At 42.8% G+C, this 14,392-nt stretch overlaps 1 protein-coding gene across 1 annotated transcript in view; it reads left to right on the top strand.

The window, feature by feature from the left end:
• The window catches only part of LOC119161144 (nose resistant to fluoxetine protein 6), a 111,106-nt gene that overhangs the window by 36,371 nt on the left and 60,343 nt on the right, over nt 1-14,392 (top strand). The window contains exons 7-9 of the mRNA XM_037413496.2: nt 605-781; nt 3,247-3,340; nt 3,964-4,050. Coding sequence (XP_037269393.1) covers nt 605-781; nt 3,247-3,340; nt 3,964-4,050 — 358 coding nt within the window. The remainder of the gene's footprint in view (nt 1-604; nt 782-3,246; nt 3,341-3,963; nt 4,051-14,392) is intronic.

The following is a 14,392-nucleotide window of genomic DNA, read 5'->3' on the forward strand; positions in this document are numbered from 1 at the left end:
CACTACATTCTCATTTGTCGACAAGCAAATTTATTAGTCACCTGCAAAGCCTGGCTACCTTGTGTTTACGAACCTGATCAGAGAAGTATTTTACAGAATGGTTGTGCGTCCCACATCTAATGGACGTTGAAATCACATCCTATGTCTGACCATCAAGTGTTTTCGTATTTTGATATACTGTGTATAAGAGATGCTGTATAATGTACGGGCACATTTTTCACATTCCCATGACAAGAATACGTCATATTGCCGCCTCTTGAAGTCACTTAGGCATCTGGTCATACTTCATCTTCGATACCATAAGTATTCTGACATTTCGCATTACTAACTGGTGCACTGATTGATGGTTAGGGGCCTTACATATGCTGTTGAATACATTTCATAGTATCTCCCCCCAAAATCATCTGCTTCCTTCGCAATCACGGCATAATATACTCACACATTATTCTCAAGATAAAAAATCTAATACCTCGTGATGTCATTCCCAATATGTATCCACAGAAACCTTCTCAGTCTGTGTTCCGGAATATCTGTTAAACGTATGTAACAAATGCTAGTAGATAGCTACACTTCCTCTAAAGCTCTATAATTTTTCTTTTTCCAGACATTTATTACAAGTGCATCACTGCGTTCTCGGTCGTGAAGAATAGCTGCATCATACTGCAAGTCAACAACAACCGTCCAGAGACCCAGCGCTACAAGTTTGTGCACGGCCTCCGCTTCTTGAGCATATTCTGGATATGTCTAGGTCATTCTTATCAAGCAATCGATGAAAACATATGTAAGAATTATATCAGCGAGATTTTTTTTTTGTTGAGTTGCAAATTCATTTGTATTTTTGTACTCAGTAGCACTCTTGCAACATAAATAGTCCGTGTTTTTGATCTTTCATAGAAAATTTGTCGCAGGTACTGTGTCTTGCTCAGGCTCACGTGTTAGATCTTCGACTTGAACTGTGCAAGCGCATAGCTAAAAGAAAAAAAAAACTGCCATATTGACTAACGCGAGACCACTCCGTCCTTTTGTGTTGGTTGGCTCGGCCATTCCTTCTTTACCGTCAGGCCCTGGTTTGTTTCATGTAAGGCTAACGAACTCGCTCGATCTTCAACACTTAAGACACAAAAATTTCAGACAGCTTTATAAGCATTGATGTAGCAATTCTGTTAAATTTGCAGAGCTATCGCATATCTGAATTTTGTATGTGAGATGATTGAAAAACTTTAGTGAAAGGAATTCATCCCTGATTTTAATTGTCGCTCTGCTAACATCTCTTTTAACCATTCTAAATATCTCTAAAAGCCTCCAGAAGCACTTGAAATTTTAACATATTCCAACCACTACCGCAGATAGTTCTGCTCACTCGTCAGTCCTGCTTTAGTCCCACTCATACAATCATTCAATTTTTATGCTTTCGTGGCAGTGTCTGGAACACATTATAGAAAGATTTGAATACAACTTATATCCCTAACATATTGATGGTATTTATTCCACAAACTTTTGCACACCATATTAATAGTGTTTTTTGTACCAGGCACATTCTACACTGACTAACTCTATGAAGAGCCCTGGTTCACTTCTCAGTGTTATGAAAGTAGAAAGAGCATACATACTTTCTTGTTTGTCTGAACAATATACAGAGGATGTCCCTCAGGCAGCAAGTATGAGTCGTTCAAAAAGAAAGTTTTCGACTGTACAGCTCTGTGCAGTCCCACACAGTGCTGACGAACTCCACAAAGACAGCCAGGAATACCATGCTCGCGTCCCATCGATGTATCCAAAACTGCTCTCCATTGAAATTGTCACGTCATTTCTCGCCTTGGACTAATTTGAAAATATACGGGATACTCTAGAATGTCGCCAGCCACGTTGTAGCTCAGTGTACACCTTTTGTATCAAAAATCACGTCAAATGCCACAACAGCGGAGATGATAACATAAGGTTGGAGAAGTTAAAAAATTTTCTAGAGCAAAAACAGCAGACCAATGAAAAGCAAAATGTCCTGAAAATGAAGTTATGCTAAACATAAAAGCTGGCAATCCCAACTTACGTTGTGGGAATTTACGTATGTGAATGGCCTTTACGCCTCTGTGGATGTGAACGTGACATATAAGCTCCAGTATCAGCTTCGAAATCCACGTATTCGCCCTTTCCACGAAATAAATTCTCCAATGCCTGTTTGAGTGTCACCTCGGCTTTCTCCGGATATGGTTGGCTTTGTAATACATGCGCCTCTAAATCAGACGCGCCCACCCTAACGTACTAACAAGCCAACTACCACTTTAACGTGGGTTATGTCCCAGTTATTGTAAAGTTTGTGCTTACACATTGGGCGTAACGGTACAAAAAGTACTCTTAGAACTCTGTGGTTTGGGCTGAATCCTCATTTTAATAGAGTTCCTTTAAAGTTTCACGGAGGTATATGAATAACAGAGGAAAAACCAGCTGACACAGATGCGAGGAAATTTGGGGCAGTATGGTATTTATGGCTGAGTCGCTTACAATGCATAATTACCCAAGAAAAGAGACCAACTTCCTGATATATAGGGGTAAAGTGGGCAAGTCCAGAACAGACTGTAAAGCACTATCACCATATTCCATGTTCACATTGGTGCACTTCTATGCACAGTTAGCGCTAGCAGGAACAATATGTATTGAAACTAACTTCCTACAGCATTTCTCTAAGCTTTTCAGCGGTATTTTCGTAATAGTAATACTTCAAAATATCTTGAATATTTATTTTAGCTCTCAGAACTTTTACATAGAACAGGAGTTCTAGATTTTGTATTTCATTCTAGGTTTATTTGTTACTTATCTACAGCTGTGACATAACCATGCCACGAATTAACCAGCAGTAGTCTTGCACAGGACGAATCAAATGAAAACAATAGGACTCTTTATATCTTTTTTCTTGTTAAAAACTTTCTAACCATTTCTTTTGAGTAATCAATGTTAAAATGAAAAAATGAAATTTTGTGAATTTGTGATACAATATGTTTACGCTCTTTTAGCGCAAACTCTAGAGGCTACGGATGAACGAACACGACTCGCACAAGCGTTAACGAGTGACGCAAGCGCTAATTTATGTCTCCACGATAAAATTTAACTTAGAAATGAACACTTTTGCGTATCTTGTTCTTTCATATTTATTCTTTCTAGTTTAGGCTAAAGAAGCAAGAGTGGATGATCAACTAGCTCAAACATGCACCTTCTTGAATTACTCTTGCTTTTTGTTCGTTTTATTTTCAGCGAGGCTGGTTAATGCTCTGTACATATTCGAAAGCTGGGAGTCACCGATTATAACAGCAGCCTTCATGGCAGTCGACACATTTTTCTTTATGAGGCAAGCTGCATGTATTTTTTAATTCCTTGAGCATTTGAACAAGATTGCAGTGGAAGAGTTTAGTTTCGGAAGGGCTAAGGAAAAAACATGAGTTCCGAACATTCTCGATGTTAGAGATAATATCCACAATGTAAATCAGGACTTTAGTGATGTGTTTTTAAATACTCATATATTTGAGTACTACACAATTTAATGCATAGGTAAATGCTGCCCTAATTAGTACTCATCAACATTGAATTGACTTGGAAACTTTTCTGCATACTTATCATACAGTTTTTCTATCGCTTTTCTGTACCCTGCTGTGAACTATAGCAGTAGGAGCTATTCGACAGCTGGTGTTCGATAATTTCATGCTTTGTTTTGCAATCTGTTAAAGCCAAAAAGGCCCTCTTTCACATTATTTTTCCTCATGATTCACAGGGTAAACACTGCAAGGTGATTTCTGTTCCAACTTTTTCATAGAATACAGTAGGCTATAAGTAAGATGAAGCTTCACAGTATACTCATACGGGAAACTATTTCCTTTGTAATTGCAGCGTGGGCCACATATATATACCAAGGCGATTTTTTTTCTTAAAAAGAAGTTAATGGATACTCCATTGGGTCTTGATCTTCTTTTGCAGTGGCTATCTACTGAACTACGCGCTTACCAAGCAAAAGCAGAATCGTGCCATGGTCGCAGGGATTGCTATATTCAGACGATTCCTGAGGTAAGATCTGATAAAAAAAATTAAAAAAGCTAGCAAAACAATAATTTTGGCTGAAGTGCACGAAAACCATGGGAGTGCTTGAAACGGCCGCCACACCAATGTACTAAAAGTGAAGCCCAAACAAGGTCTACCCGCTTTGGCACTGCAATCGGTAGTATGCAATCTGTTGTCATTTTACTAGTGGTGTGCGGCTCCACCAAAGTAACTTAGAGGCACATTGCTCGCTCCCACTTGAAAGTCCAAACTTCAAATCACAACTGAAGGTGTTGACTTTTTTATTATTTTTGGCGTAAGCTGTTGTCGTTCTAATGCTTATCTCTGTTTCTTAAAGCTAAGTTCAGTTGGCTCGTATTGCTACAAAAAGTTACTTGAAATTGGAAGTAAAATAGAGTAACTTTCGCTTTGAGCGTAGTTGTTTGTAGCGTTACCAAATGGCATTCAACGAAAACGTAAAGTATTGCTCCGGGATCTTTGCGAATACGAGAAATCTCGGAGGCCATACCTTATACCTCTTCACTGAGTACCGTGTGGCGTCTCTACAAATAATAAAGGTCACTTTCAAAGTGGTGCTATTTTACTTCACATTTCAAGTTATTTTTTTAGTAGTACGCACAACTGAAGGTGGTTTTGAAAAACAAATGAAAACAATGTGGCCAGAAGAATTTACTCAAGAAAATTGAAAATGCACCATCTCCCACTAAAACTAATGATGAATAGCGTCTGAACGAGACATGTGTTCACCTTAAGTTCCCTTAATCACGCGCATTTTGCTTGATGTTAACGCATCCTTGCAAGTGGATCATAACATGGGTTCACTGTAGTTGATTGATTTGATTGATTTGTGGGGTTTAACGTCCCAAAACCACCATATGATTATGAGAGACGCCGTACTGGAGGGCTCTGGAAATTTTGACCACCTGGGGTTCTGTAACGTGCACCCAAATCTGAGTACACGGGCCTACAACATTTCCGCCTCCCTCGGAAACGCAGCCGCCGCAGCCGGGGTTCACTGTAGTTTCCGTCGCTGTTGCTCGTCCCAAACTCTTGTTGGAGCACGTCACGTGGATTCATCTCTGCAGGACGTGGGAGCACGTGGGTTCTTCGTGCGTCTGCATATTCTTATTTCCAAACGCCACCACGTGATTGCTGAGAGAGTGTAAGGGGGAGAGGCCACAGCCTGTTACGCAGCCACTTGAGCAGGCCAGAACGCGCTAGCGCGTGCCAGCACGTTCTGCTACAATACAACGCGTTGGTTAATTGCGCGTCTGCCGAATATCGTTCTCTGAGCCATCACATCATTGTTGAGAGAGTGTAATCGGGTGTGGCTAAAGCATTTTACTGAGCCGCTTACACAGGCCAGACCGCGCTAGCGCGTGAGAACGTTTTGGATGTGCTTGGGCCTGCTGTTGCGCACTGCAGTAAGGGTATCACGCCACACACCACCGAAATAAACTCTGTCATAAGCTTTTTTGCATCTTAGATTTTACATTTGTTGCTGCAAATAGAACCCGGGTCCATTTCGTGGGACTAATCCATATGTGGGATTTAACGTCCCAAAATCACGATATGATTATGAGAGACGCGGTAGTGGAGGGCTCCGGAAATATTGACCACCTGGAGTTCTTTAACCCGCCCCCAAATATGAGCACACGGGCCTCAAGCATTTTCGCCTCTTTTGAAAATGCGGCCACCATGACAGGGATTCGATCCCGTGACCTGCGGGTCAGCAGTTCAGTGCCTTAGCCACTATACCACCGTGGCGGGTACCACTGCCGGTGTCCGTCACCGTTATTGCGCGAAGTTAAATAAATAAGTAAATAAAAAACGCTGAAGTACAATGGGATCCCGAAGCAAGTATCCTGCGTGCCAGCTCAGTATAATCCATGTTTGAAGCTCTTTTGCAAACTGGCTTTTGGCCGGCTTGATGTCAGGAAAGAAATTGCGTTAATATAAAAAATAAAGTGCTTTGGAACGGCCAAGCGACAACCAGGCGTCACACATGGCGAAATGCTTAACGACAGGGTAATCGAATGCTGCAATTCATTACAGAAGCATCAGGCATAGTTCTTCATCTTCATCAGCCACAACAAAAATCACAAAGTTCCTTGCAAGTATTTAGCGGGTTCTAAGATTCTTCGAGAAAGAGCGAAGGATGGAATAGCGAAAGCTTCTGTACCACAGAAAAATTAGGACGTTTTATGGCGTAGTTGGAACCCTGCAAATGTGCTTGTAGCAATTACCCAAAGAGTGTTTAAGGAAAGCTGTGAAAGGCTGCTCTTGCAGCCCTCGCAGTGACTGTGCTGCACGTTGCGCGCAGACCTGCACTTTTTGATTCCCTTTATTTGTGGCGATTTCCCCCTTTCTTTCTGTCCACTTCTCTCCCACTTTTTTTCTCGTTTTGTTTATGTTTCCCTTTATTTGTATTTATTCGCTTTATTCCACTGTATGCTCTTTTTTCTATGTCATTCTATCAGGTTTTTTTCTCTCTCTCTTTTTTCTGGAGCTTGTTCTCGTTTGACAATCGCACCTGCTAGCATAAAGTGGGGCTTGCCCAATTGCTGTTGCGCATGCCCACCTGGGGCTTTTTTTTGTGTGATACCGTGCAAACTACGGCAAGCTGAAACAGCTTCTCTCCTAAAATGCGTGTTCAAGTTAGTAAATAAGTAAACATACATACAAGGAATACAGCCACCCATATTTTAACCCACGGAGAAATGAAAGGTAAGGAGAGGCCTTGACGGCACTCGTTGCGAAGCCGCGATGAAGCCGGAAGTCGGCCATATTGACTAGGCAAATTCTCCTCTCTTGTTTACATATGAATGCGAAGCAGAAGGCGCGACTCCCTCTCCGGCTTGGAAAGCACGTGGGCTGCGCAGCGCGTATGTCGTGACGATCCGAATCTAATGGAACGGGGCTCATCACTCTGAACCAGCAGGACACTTTCAGCGAAATCAATTCGTCCGAGCAATAACAGGGAGTAACAGCTCGCCGACAACGAAGCAACTGTGAGAGAACGCGCACTAGGCGCACTGACAACGGCGAGTGCTTTCACCTCAATAATTCAGCAACTGTACAGACAACACGATTGGTCGTGCGATTTCTACGGTTGCATTCCGCCACGCGACTGACGCAGCGTCCGGCCACTGTGTCCGCGTTCCGCATGAAACTCACCTGCGTCAGCATTCTGTGACCGTGGGGACATTGAGCACGGTGCTAGTGACAGTTGAACGTGGTTGCTGTTACGTTGAGATTACATGCAATGCTGGTGGAGAGTGTACCAAGCGGAACAGAAAAGGTGTTTTAATACGCACATGCAAGTTGTTACTGTACACACACATTACGAAACTACGTATGTGCACATGGTCCTCAGGGCGTCTTGTTGGGCTCAACAGCGTCGTCCGTTGTCACAAGCAGGAGCACTGCTCAACCGTCACTGACCTGCAAGGCATACGTCGTCATTCAGCTTCATCATGGTGCCCAATGCCATTTCGCTGAACACTAACTGCTTCATCCGCGTCATCCACCGCACGACACATGGATATGCACTTGTTCTATGCACTGTGGAAACCCCGTTATGGACAAAGGGATTTGTAAACGTTGCTAAGGGTAATGTAACAGCCAGGAGAACACTGCGTAACCAATAACGCGGCGCAGAGCACAGATATTGTCCGCCACGGCTCAGCACGAGACCTGGGGAGGCGCACATTCCGCCGCCAGCCGCGGCCGCTCACTGCTAGACCAACCCCACTGCGCAACACGTAACCATAGCAACGCCGCCATTGTGCCTAGTGAATATGGCCGCCATGATGTCACTTACGCCACATTTTTTACGCCCTGCACCGGCTGGGAATGCCCTCTCCTTACCTTTTTTCTTCCTCCGTGTTTTAACCTGAACACGCGAGCCCCGACCACCGAGTCAGTAAGCGGCTGTACCTGGCGTCCTGGTGCGGAATTCTCAAAACAGTGTGGCAGAAGACAGCTGCACAGGTCTGTTCATCGTACGCATGCACGTATTCTCGCTCTTTTCACACCCACGCGTTGTTCTTCTTCAAGAACATTACGTTTATCGCTCGGCCACGACTGCGGAGGCCCCGAGCATTGTATAATGGCAATGGCGCTTATTGACTGGGCGTTTGCGGTCACTCATTCAGGTTATAAAAAGAGTGGCTATACAAGAGCTGATAATACATACTGATAGACTAGTTGGGCAAATACGATAATAATAAAGCGGCGCACAAAAGACACAGTCACGCAGTTATCAAGATGACGCGATCACGAGCGATCGTGTTTGCGTTAATTTTGATTATGATATGTGAGGTTTAACATCCCAAGACCACCATATGATTATGAGAGACGCCATAGAGGAGGGCTCCAGAAATTTTGACCACCTAGGGTTCTCTAACGTGCACCCAAATCAGAGCACACGGGGCTACAACATTTCCGCCTCCATCGGAAAAGCAGCCGCCAGAGCCTGAATTTGATCCCGCGAAGCTTTATTTTTGTGGGTGCGTAGGTTTGCCTTTGGTGCTCTTTCATGAATGCTCTAGCACGTTCAACAGTATAGAACAGTGTGAAAATCACTTATTTTAACAATTTGTTCTAAATGTAATTGCTAAAGTGCGCCGTCAAAGCCTTTCCAGAGATCCACTGCTGATAAAAAAAAGGTAATTTGAAGATTACTTAAACTTAGTCAGACCGTTGCAAGCTTAACAGGTGAGTGTTATGTGAGCAGAACATACCAGATATAGATATTATAACACAATAAGCGAAGACATCCGCATGACCTCATTGACAATGATAATGCGTTCACATGTATCTCTATGCCCAAGTGTGTCAAGTGATCAGTTGATGCATGCCACGAAAGATAAAGGTGGTGGTCATATCTATTAGAGATAAACTTTATTGCTTTCTTTTGTAGGAATTTCACTTTTTTCACACGGCAAGAAAGTGTAGCGAGACGAAACCAAATTTCTCCTTTTCAAAAAGTGGCCTGATTATAGTTTTGTACGAAGATAGTTTCCAGTCCTCAGTAGCAGGCATAGCGCTCAGGTGAAGCACTAAAGTTTGTGAACAGCATTCAAGCAACCATAGTCTATGTGTTCTAAAGAACAGAGGCAGTGTCAAAGCAGTGAAGAAAAAACTTGGGATAAGCAAAACCAGAAGTATTAACTAAGGGACAGGGAGGGCAAAGTAACTTCTATTATGCACATAATAGTGAAAGTAGCGGGGGAGTTTTACAGAGACCTGCAGCTGGGACAACAGGGACCATAATATAAAAACTAGCAGTAAACCAGATGAAATCCCACCAGTAATGACAGAAGAAGTCAGTAAAGCATTGGAGGGAATGCAAAGAGACAAAACTGCAGATGAGAATCAAGTAACACCAGATCTGCTGAAACACGGATGACAGATTGTGTTACAAAAACTGGCCACCCTGTTTACGAAGTGTTTCTGACGTGGAGGGTACGAGATTGTTTGCAGAATGGTAAATTAATCATAATTCATATAGAATGGGATGACAATGACTTCAAGAGTTACAGGCCGATCAGCTCGCTCTACAATGTATAAAATCTATTTACAGCGGTGAAAGGTAACTGCATTTGGACAACCTTATAATTCAATCAACCAAAACTTCAGGCAGGATTTAGTACAGGCTACTCAACAATCAATCACAATCACACTAGCAATCAGGTGCTAATAAAATTCTCCTAATTTACCAAACTATTATACACAGGCGTCATAGATTACGAGAAAGCATTTGATCCATACAGACACTATGCAATCATGGCTTTGACGAAGCAGATATAAATGCCATGGAAGAAATCTACAGCGAATCAACTTCAACCATTGCGCTCCGTAAAGAAAGTAACACATTCGAATGAAAAAGGGTGTTCGAAAAGGAGGTATGGTCTCCCCTCAGCTATTTACCCCGTGTTTACTTGAGGTTTTCCAAGTCATACAAAGGGAACAGTTAGAGATACGAGTTATTAGAAAGTAGCTTAGTAACCTTCGCTTCAGCAATGGCATTGCGTTGCTGAGTAACTCAGAGGACGAGTGGAAATTCATGATTGCTGAATTAAACAAGGAGAGCAGAGAAGTCGGTCTTAGAATTATTCTACAGAAGACGAAAGTAAAGTACAACACCCTTGGTAGAGAGCAGAGATTCCAGATAGATAGCAGTGCACTTGAAGTTATAAAAGAGTACGTCTACTTAGGGAAGGGTAGTAACCCTGTAAATTAAATACGAGATCGAATAAATAGACGATTGAGAATGGGGTAAAGCATATTCGGCAAACGTTTGGCAAATCATCAATGTTAGATTCCCACTATCCCTCAAGAGGAAGGCATGTAACAAAAATGCATGCAACAGTGGTACTTACCAACGGACGATTAGATAAGGGTCAAACTGAAATTGAGAATATGCAACGATCAACGAAAGATAGCATGATAGGTGTCCCCCTAAAGGACAAGAAGAGAGCAGAGTGTATCAGGGGACAAATGGGTCTTATGAACAGCATTGTTGAAATTGTGAAGAAGAAATGATAATGGGCAGGGCACACAGCGCGAATGCAAGATAACCGCTGCTCATTAAGGATTGCAGACTTGATTCTAAGAGAAGGCAAACGGAAGAAGCGGAGAGAATTCACGTGGGTAGATGAAGGAGACCGGAAAGCTTGCGAGTATAAATCAACAGCAGAAAGAACAGGACATAGTTGACTGGCGAAACATATGATAGGCTTTTGTCCTTCAGTGGACATAGTCAGGCTGTTGCTGACAATGATAATGATCATGATGTGTTCTTGCTGTTTAAGATACCTGCGAAAGTTACCGCAAGCCATTTTAACTCGTCCACTTTGGTGAATCAGTGAAGAGGGTGCCCGGCTGCTCACTCGAAGGTTGCGGGTTTGATCCCAGCCGTGGAGGTTGCATTTAGTTCGATGCTAAATCGTGAAAGTTGGTGTACTGTACGATGTCAGCACACTCTGAAAAACATCATGTAGTCAAAATACGTGTAGGCGTCCTTTAAGGCGTCTCTCAGAATCATATCTTGAATTTGAACGCAGAGCCTCTCATATGAATATTATAGCTATTTAAACTTGCTTACCTGTATGTTCACTGTAAGTCCCTCAATAATGATAAAATAAACGCTAAGGTGGTCTCCTACTTGAGAAAGAGAGAGCTAGATGCAAATATTGCATGTAGAAAGAAAAAACACAGAGTTTGAGAGAGTTTGGTGGCCAGAGAATGATCCCATTACATGGTCGGGTTATCATGTGGTGTTGCGTACCACATGAAGAGGCCCAGACTCGCGTCTGTCTCACCCGAGTCCATTGACACTCCAGGGAGGGCAGTTGATCAGGGCAGTCTCCCATGCTTCTCGAGAAGGTGTAGAAGAAGGGGACAGGTGTGCATTCGAGAAGGCCATCAATTTGCCTTCATTACGTTATAGTTAGTTTCTAGGAGTCACTCTAAGCGCAAACATAGAAACCTTACACCCCCTCCTCCACTTCCCTCAATCATCTACTCTAGGCTCATAACCTCAAACGTCGTGACAAAAATTCACAGTTAAATTGGAATAAGAGATTAACTTAGGGTTATTCATGCGGCAGGAACAACTAGGCAACGGCGCCAGAAACAGAACCACGCTTAACCTGTTTCAACCAGTTTGTGCAGTTTTTTGCGCAGACACCAATTTTTGCTGGCACTGTCGCAATCCTCGCAAAGATAACCCACCATGGTGTCCTAGTGGTTATGGCGCTCGACAGCTGACCCGATGGTCGCGGGATCACATCCCTGCCACTGCAGCGCCATTTTCAATGAAGGCGAACGTGACTGAGTCTAGTGAACAGAGATCTAGAAGCATGCTAACAACCCCAGATGGTCTAAACATTCGGAAGCCTCATGTACTGCGTTCCTCATAATGAAACTGTTTTCTTAGGACATTATTACCCTGCCAATATTACATATTTTTACGTTAAAAAATTAGAATGTTCCGAAGTTTCCAAGGTGTTGTCAGTATTTCAAGTTTAATCTTGTAATTCAGCAGTTTTATTCTGACCGGCGGCCCTTTGAGTCCGAGTCTTCGAGTACCAGACGGCATTTGGTCAAACCTTTTATTTATTCAGCACCACAGTATAACAACGCCGCGAATACCTTGTTCATATGACAATAATTGGTCGCGGTGACTGTAACAATTTTCTGGTATTACAAGTGGCCACTCAGCCAAGCTATGGATTGCCGCGATATCAATTTGTGACCTGTCTTCGACATCAAATTTCACGTCAAATTACATGTCATGTACTATTTAACTAGTCGTCATTATTTCAATTCTCGCAGCTAACTGTGTCATTATTGCTGGAAGAATGACAATCTATTAGGGTCAAACAAGCATCGAATGCTTATATCTTAATAAGTAGAGTAAATATGTTTAGTCCGTATTAAGCCTGTCCCGCCAGAAATTTATTTAGAGAGTTTTCAGTATTTAGGCAATGGTTCAACTCAATGTCTCCTGAAAGACTTGAAGGATTTTTCAATGAGTGTGACTTATATAACCAAAAAGATATAGAAGGGGTTCGAACACGTAGCAAAAATAGAAACCAATTAGTACTTCTTTATCATTTATAGTCATGAGTATTGACTACCTGCGATAAGAACTTGATTCAACTGAAGCAGGTGAAAGCCATTCCGACACCGGAGTCACTAGAAAGCAAAGTGCTCCTATCTCTTTTTATAAACTGCATCAACGCTGTCTAGGTCCCGGTGGAGCCATTGGGAGCACCATAGCAATTCCTTGTCAGGGTCTGTTAACTGGAGAACAAAGCTGACGTGAACTCAGAGAGCGTAAATTAAGCACACACAGAACTCCTGAAGAACACCACCAAAAGCGCTCGAGTACGACTCCTTCAGAGCTTGACGGTGATTTCTGCCAACCGCTTTTGAGGGTATCAAATCTTCTAAAGCACGTTGCTGGGCTAGTTGGTTGGGGTTCATCATTTATATGGGTAAATAGCGCACCACGACAAGGTCACAAAAAAAGGCACACACACACACAGCGCCAAATTGCAACTACTCTTGCAAGTTGCAAGTTACCGCTGTGTGTGTGTGTATTTTTTTGTCTTGTCGGGGTGCGCTAGACCCATAAATAATTGGCATAAAAACATTATATGCCGAATGTTACGTTTTTGTCGATAAGATTGAGTGTGTAGAAGGAGAACGCGCTCAATCAGAGGATAGTGGGAAACACTTCATTCTTCCGGAACCAGGATTGGAGGACGAAGATCGCTCTCCGTTATCATTCTCCGGAAGTCGCTGTTTAACCATTCGGTTTACAAGAGAGCACTCAACCAGCTAGAGTGTGTAGATGCTTCTTAACTTAACGTGCCCGTAGTGTAGCAGCAATTTAAATCTGTGGTCAACATTTTTGAAGACTACAGCCAGAGACTTTGGAAAGCGTTGCGAACACCGTGGTGCCTTCTGACGGTACCAGGGACGCTCGAGACCGGTAGCTTCGTTGGAGCGTCGCGGACCTATATGATTATTCGTCTCTTCAAATAATCAGCAGTTGCGAGTTAGCGTACGTGCTGTTTCTTTCGCTGAATTCCAATTCAAATATGAAGTATGACCATCTAGTGCATGTTTTCTTTGTTGTGCTGGTCATATAAATTAACGAAAAATTACGTATCGAGTGGAGATATGGCGCTAATACAGCGAACATGTACTACGTACTTTCAGTCGTTCAGGGAGATATGTGCTTTTCAAAACTACCATCATGCTACTGCGTTAGCCCAACGTTATGTTGACTGACTACTGAACGGAAAGACCGGTAACCGATTCCTGCCGCGGCATTCAGTGAAGGTGAAATTGCAGAATCCCGTGTACTCCACGACTTCAGTGCACGTTAAAGGATCCCATGTGGCCGAGGTTAATCGTAGCCTTGCAAGATATAGCGTCGTTCGTAGAGTGAGTACCTACCAGTTGCGTCGTGCAAACTACCAATGAACCGAAACGATGAGTAAATTATGGGACCCTGAAAGTCACTTCTGCAAGTTTATTACAAAGTTTTAGTGTCTCAGACACATAAAGTGTTTGAACTATTTCTAAGCTGGAAAATTTGGCAGATACTACGTTCCTGGGAATTGATTTTGTGTTATGTAGTCGAAGGTAGGTGACTGTGGTAAATTTTTTATTGAGAGAAACGTTATGAACTGACTAAGTATATTTACAAATGTGCGCACATACGTATGCTCAACCAGCGCCTCCTCAATTTTTCTGTGCCTGTTGCGTCACGCTCGTTCCCATTGCTTTACGAGTGGCGCTGTATTGCTCCGAGTGACTGCATGGT

The sequence above is a fragment of the Rhipicephalus microplus genome, chromosome X, assembly GCF_043290135.1.
Source record: "Rhipicephalus microplus isolate Deutch F79 chromosome X, USDA_Rmic, whole genome shotgun sequence".
Classification (NCBI taxonomy): domain Eukaryota; kingdom Metazoa; phylum Arthropoda; class Arachnida; order Ixodida; family Ixodidae; genus Rhipicephalus; species Rhipicephalus microplus.